Source organism: Crinia signifera, unplaced genomic scaffold, assembly GCF_055691185.1.
Source record: "Crinia signifera unplaced genomic scaffold, ASM5569118v1 HAP2_SCAFFOLD_355, whole genome shotgun sequence".
Classification (NCBI taxonomy): Eukaryota; Metazoa; Chordata; class Amphibia; order Anura; family Myobatrachidae; genus Crinia; species Crinia signifera.
This window is the reverse complement of record NW_028142248.1, coordinates 108,078-114,823: the sequence shown is the minus strand read 5'-3', so window position 1 is coordinate 114,823 and position 6,746 is coordinate 108,078. Positions and strand designations below refer to the sequence as shown.

The 6,746-nt window shown below is 49.2% G+C and overlaps 1 protein-coding gene across 1 annotated transcript; it reads left to right on the top strand.

The window, feature by feature from the left end:
* Window positions 1–53: 53 nt before the first annotated feature.
* On the top strand, window positions 54–5,761 carry LOC146055204 (mitochondrial import inner membrane translocase subunit Tim17-B-like). Its single transcript, XM_083168214.1, has 5 exons — window positions 54–200; window positions 3,513–3,576; window positions 3,657–3,785; window positions 4,802–4,912; window positions 5,522–5,761. Exons 1-5 carry the CDS (start codon window positions 141–143, stop codon window positions 5,560–5,562), a joined length of 405 nt encoding a protein of 134 aa, XP_083024340.1. The 5' UTR covers window positions 54–140; the 3' UTR covers window positions 5,563–5,761.
* The last annotated feature ends 985 nt before the right edge of the window (window positions 5,762–6,746 follow it).

Below are 6,746 nucleotides of genomic sequence, written 5' to 3'. Positions count from 1 at the left end.
GCTGAGAATCGTTATCTACATCCCTGTGCTAATACACAAGCCAAACCTTACTATTACAGCGATATCCCTAGGTGGTGTAATCACTGTATTCTTTTGGTAGCCCCTGGAGGATAGTGGATGACTGTGGCGGAGCCTTTACAATGGGCATCATTGGAGGAGGAGTATTCCAGGCAGTGAAAGGCTTCCGGAATGCCCCCATGGTGAGTATATTATACAGGATGTGTTGTATACTGGATTTCTGTTTTTTTGCATCGCCCTCTCCTCATGATCTACTTTCACTGTTGAAGGACCATATTGCAGCCTGGCACTCTCCCTTCCTAGCTGCTAAACCACCCACACTCCTTATTGTGATTGTGAGCATTCCCATTGTCACCCCAGATGACACTGCTTCCATCTTTTCTCTCCACATCTTCCACACCACCCTGCAAACACACACACAGATCTCCGGTGTACAAAACAAGCTGCCACCAAGACCTGCACCTCATCTGTGACTTCACAACCAAATCCTCTACTTTATGTTCTCCTAGATCTGCCTTTGACCTACATCTCCTCTCCCCATCCCTCTGATAACCCCTCTTTGTTTCACCATTTCCTATGCTGCTCCCCTGTTACGGATCGCCATACCCTGCCTAGCAATTGGACAATGATGACAATGTTATACAGGGTGAGGCAACATCCACCAAGGACCATTAATGACCTGAAGGTTGCTATATGCCAAAAAAATGACAATATCCTATTAAAAAACAACTAAAAATAAACTGTATTCCAAGCACTTTTAGATTATATGCAAATACTGTGAATAGCATTTACCATGCCTTTAAAGTCTAGGAGGTTTCCTTTTCCCATCACTTGTATTTGCTGAATAAATCTGCCCACAGGTTATTAGTATACTAGCTTTGTATCTAAGAACTCATTCTCCATTATTGAACTTCCTTGAAGATTTGGTAATGACGTCACTTTCTGGTGGACCAATCATGTGTGAGAGACCAATTTACGTATGATGGCATATGTGCTGAGGCCGGCCCCGCAGGCCAGGCATACAGTAGGTGCTAGGAACGGCCCTGCAGGCCATGCATACAGTAGGTGCTAGAATCGGCCCTGCAGGTCAGGCGTACAGTAGGTGCTAGAATCGGCCCTGCAGGTCAGGCGTACAGTAGGTGCTAGGACCGGCCCTGCAGGTCAGGCATACAGTAGGTGCTAGGACCGGCCCTGCAGGTCAGGCATACAGTAGGTGCTAGGACCGGCCCTGCAGGTCAGGCCTACAGTAGGTGCTAGGACCGGCCCCGCAGGTCAGGCATACAGTAGGTGCAAGGACCGGCCCTGCAGGTCAGGCCTACAGTAGGTGCTAGGACCGGCCCTGCAGGTCAGGCATACAGTAGGTGCTAGGACCGGCCCTGCAGGTCAGGCCTACAGTAGGTGCTAGGACCGGCCCCGCAGGTCAGGCATACAGTAGGTGCTAGGACCGGCCCCGCAGGTCAGGCCTACAGTAGGTGCTAGGACCGGCCCCGCAGGCCAGGCATACAGTAGGTGCTAGGACCGGCCCTGCAGGCCATGCATACAGTAGGTGCTAGGACCGGCCCCGCAGGTCAGGCATACAGTAGGTGCTAGGACCGGCCCCGCAGGTCAGGCATACAGTAGGTGCTACGACCGGCCCTGCAGGTCAGGCATACAGTAGGTGCTACGACCGGCCCTGCAGGTCAGGCGTACGGTAGGGGCTAGTACCGGCCCTGCAGGTCAGGCGTACAGTAGGTGCTAGGACCAGCCCTGCAGGCCAGGCATACAGTAGGTGCTACGACCGGCCCCGCAGGTCAGGCGTACGGTAGGTGCTAAGACAGGCCCTGCAGGTCAGGCGTACGGTAGGTGCTAGGACTGGCCCTGCAGGTCAGGCATACAGTAGGTGCTAGGACCGGCCCTGCAGGTCAGGCATACAGTAGGTGCTAGGACCGGCCCTGCAGGTCAGGCGTACGGTAGGTGCTAAGACAGGCCCTGCAGGTCAGGCGTACGGTAGGTGCTAGGACCGGCCCTGCAGGTCAGGCCTACGGTAGGTGCTAGGACCGGCCCTGCAGGTCAGGCCTACGGTAGGTGCTAGGACCGGCCCTGCAGGTCAGGCATACAGTAGGTGCTAGGACCGGCCCTGCAGGTCAGGCATACAGTAGGTGCTAGGACCGGCCCTGCAGGTCAGGCGTACAGTAGGTGCTAGGTCCGGCCCTGCAGGTCAGGCATACAGTAGGTGCTAGGACCGGCCCTGCAGGTCAGGCGTACAGTAGGTGCTAGGACCGGCCCTGCAGGTCAGGCATACAGTAGGTGCTAGGACCGGCCCTGCAGGTCAGGCATACAGTAGGTGCTAGGACCGGCCCTGCATGTCATGCATCGGTCCTTATTTTTAAATGAAAAATATGTTCCTGCTCTTTAACAGTTTCATGATAATCTAGCCACAGAGGTTATACTGAAAATCACACTGCTTTATATGGTTACTAGGGGAGACCTAATACGGACAATCCCGACAGGGGCTCCGTAGGTACCTAACCCCCTTCCCCTACCAACCTAACCCAAAATAATAGTGCATACACCTAACCCCCAAACCCCACCACCTAAACCTAACCACCCGCAGCCCAACCCTAACCCTCCTTGCTAGTGCCTAAACCAAACCGCCCGACCCACTGCCTAACCCTAACCACCCTACATCCAAACCATAACCCTCAATAGTGCCTAAACATAACCCCCGTACCCCACCACCTAAACCTAACCGCCCGCAGCCTACCTCTCCCTGCTAGTGCCTAAACCTAACCGCCCAATCCACCGCCTAACCCTAACCACCCTACAGCCTAACTGTAATCCTCCCCAATAGTGGCTACACCTAACCCCCATACCCAACCACCTAACCGCCCGCAACCCAACCCTAACTCTCCTCCCTAGTGCCTAAACCTAACTGCCTGACCCACCACCTAACCTTATCCACCCTACAGCCTAACCGTTACTCTCCCAAAAAGTGCCTACACCTAACCCCCCAAACCCCACCACCTAAACCTAACCTCCCGCAGCCCAACCCTAACCCTCCCTGCTAGTGCCTAAACCTAGCCCCCTTCTCGCAGAATATTGTCTGTATTCCTGCGTGGGCACCTGATCTCTTTTGAAGTTCTGGTGCCGGTGTTCTGACAGCAGTAGGAAAGCATCCTGTTACTACGCCCCCCCTGTATTTATGTGGACATGCCGTGCATTTTCTAACTAGACGGTGATAACCATAATGGCATCTGGATAAGTCACTGGGTCAACGTGCATATTTCTGGCAAAAGTACAACAGGTCAATGGTCAACTCATGAAGAAGTTGTCAGGCATTTTTTATTATTTTAACCATCCACACGAACTCGAATTGGGAACGGTAAAGTGCCAGAACATTCCTTGTTAATCTAGAACGATGTCCCCTACATTCTGCACTCACAATGTATATAGCTGCCGGTGTAGACTGCTACATAGAGACTCTTAGCTGAAGGTCAGCCTTCTCTATTCTTTAGGGAATCAGTCATCGGCTGCGGGGCAGTATGAGCGCTGTGAAGATCCGTGCGCCGCAGATCGGAGGTGAGTCTCTTTACCACGGCGCCTCCTCTGATTCCCGGTGTTCCATTACTCCCTCTCACATTCTCCCTGTTCCCATCCAGGCAGCTTTGCGGTGTGGGGGGGCCTGTTCTCCACCATTGACTGTGGATTAGTGAGGCTTCGCGGGAAGGAGGACCCTTGGAACTCTATCACCAGTGGAGCTCTCACTGGGGCGGTTCTGGCATCACGCAGTAAGCAACCACTGACCATTTCACATATATGAAGTTAGTTATGTGCCATTCTTTTCAGACCGGTGATGTGCATAACATGAAATCTTGGGGTGTCTAACGTGACCTTGCGGCTTCTATTTAGCTCTGGGTAGTCCCTAAAGAAGCCATTCCATGAGACTGAACAATGCATCACCCTGGTTTTGTACTTGAGAAAGCCCTATAAAATATAATAATTATTATTATTATTATTATATGATACATTATCGTCATTCTGTGCATTTGAGTCATGTGTTAATATCATCGGTTCAAATTGTTGGTTGCCCTTGGATACAACATGGCTGAAAAGCACAGATGGAAGTGATTGCATAGGTTGTAGAAGTCAATGAGCTAATATCCACTGAAGGTGGAACGCCTCTTTCAGGGGTGAATTTATGAAGCTTGGAGAAGTGTTATCTATCCCCATAAAGAACGTTATGAGCAAGGTGATAAGGGTTCAGCCAATCAGCTCTTACCTGTCAATTTACATATTGTAGCTGATTGGCTGAACCCTTATCACCTTGCTCATAACGTTCTTTATGGGGATAGATAACACTTCTCCAAGCTTCATAAATTCACCCCTGACTGATTCATGGCTGGGGATGCGGATTTATGTATATAATCTTGTGGCAAAAGTAGGCACATCACACACTACATAATAATGCCATGATTAGTGATCATTCTAGAACCCTGCACCTTTCAAAACCGGTGCAGTTATTGTTTCCTCCTGAGGTGTTGCTCTCTGTTTTGCTGCTTCTAGCACAGGTTGGTCTGTATTTCAGCACTGGTATACAGACCACACTGTATTAGAAACGGCAAACCAGAGAGCAACACAATATGCAGGGAAAGAGCAACTGCACGAGTGGGTCGACAGTCAAAAGGTTGTCATGAGTTTCCTTTTTTTGTGTCTTGTCGACATGGTGCTCCGGGTCTACCTGTCTCTCAGCCTGGACTGCTCTGGCGTCCGGAAGTGACTGTGAATCCTTGGCTTTCTTCCTCAGGTGGACCCCTGGCCATGGTGGGATCTGCGTTAATGGGGGGAATATTATTGGCTCTCATAGAGGGAGTTGGAATCCTGCTTACTCGCTACACGGCCCAACAGTTTCAAAACCGTGAGTTTGCTTTATAGATAACATCGGGGAAGTCTGTGTTCTATGGCCTAATTCAGCAAGGATCGCTAATCTGAGACGTTGCTGGGGACTGTGATCATTAAGCCGCCACCTAGACAAGCTTATTTTCGCGCAAGCTGCAGCTACATAGCGATGAGAAATGTTGGCGCTAATTGTGGCCCCTCATGCGCCATACGGCTGATGCGTTTACTCAGTCATTTGATAATAGTATGAATTGCGAAATCGATGATCTGTGGTGAATTAGGCCCATAGTTTAATGTGATCTGACTGCCACTGCTCTCTATTATTTACATTTTCCACAGAGTGTAACGCCCTCATGCTGTTATCCCTATACAGTTCCCCCAGCATTCATTGCCGTCTGTTACACCTTGCTTCTAATCCTCTGGTGGAGTCTCATTGCTATATATGTTCCTTCTGAGCTATAGAGCTTCCTGGTGTAAAATCTATATAGTCTCATTTATCATGGAGACAGCTATTTGCAGGCTGAAGCCGTAGTCGGTAGGATTAGGATGTACGGACATCAGCCAGGGAACTGAGGGTGCTCCTGGTGTGGTGTATTCCTCACACGTTATTGCTGATGTGTTTTTGCAGCCAACCCCTTTGGAGAGGAGGCGAGTAACATACCTCACTGACACCTGCCGCTCTGGCTGCATTACGGACACCGGCCTCACCTGCCTCTCTGGCTGCGATACTGACACCGGCCTCACCTGCCGCTCTGGCGGCGTTACTGCGGAAAAGCAATGCCATAGATGCCAGAAGAATGCCGGGGATGTGCGCATTAAATGTTCGTGTGTTTCTTTATTGGAAATAAACAGTGTTTATTGTAAAACATCTGGTCCCATTTTCTGCATTAACTGACATAGAAACAATTGTATGTCACAGAAATCCTGGGAAACACATACTAACCTGGTGTTTCATTCTATCATCCTGCATCTTTCAAAACCTGTGCAGTTCCTCTTCCTTGCCTGGGGTGTCACTTTCTGCTGTGGTGCTTCTAGCACGGTGTGGTCTGTGCTACAGCACTGATATGCAGACCAGACCTGTACCAGAAGCCTAGCAGCAGAGAGCGAATCCCCAGGCAGGGAAGGGGAACTGTACAAGTTGTGAAAGGTACAGGGTGCTAGAATGATCACTACTTACTGTTACTTAATGTACATGTATTAAATGGGAGTACATACTAAAGTGCAAGTCATACATGTAACATAAACCTGCTCATTTAGACATGGTCCTATATTATGAATGTCCGTGTCAGTAACTAGCTTTGTAGGCTTCTAAATTACAGCCCGAATGACGAACCTTTTACTTTCCACTATTTTAAACAGTCACATAATTACTGCGGCATTTCCAAAGATCATTTGCCATGTATTGCAGATCTGCCAGCTGTAACTATTTGGCCAGTATACTATATTTTTGTAACGGTCTGTACTGAAATGGAAGACTTTTGGAATCACCGCACCCTACAGTATTTTTTTCAGGGCACCTTTTAGGCTTAGGAAAATATATATATATATATATATATATATATATATATATATTTTATTGATACATTTGGAAAAAAATATGAAATTAAGGGCCTGCTGGTAAGTGAACGTCAGCCCCCCCCCCCCCCCCCCTTTCCCTGAGTGAATGGCTGCATTTGCATGCGAGTGGATTTGTTCGCTTACACATCCATTTTCATTTGGCCCATTTGCAAATAAAAGTCAGTCTGGACTGTCAGTTACTTGCCAAGGACATGATCGAATCCGCTGTCAGACTTTGACACGCCTGAGTTCACATGGGGACACCCAGCATTTTCAGGAAATGTTGGGCACTCCCA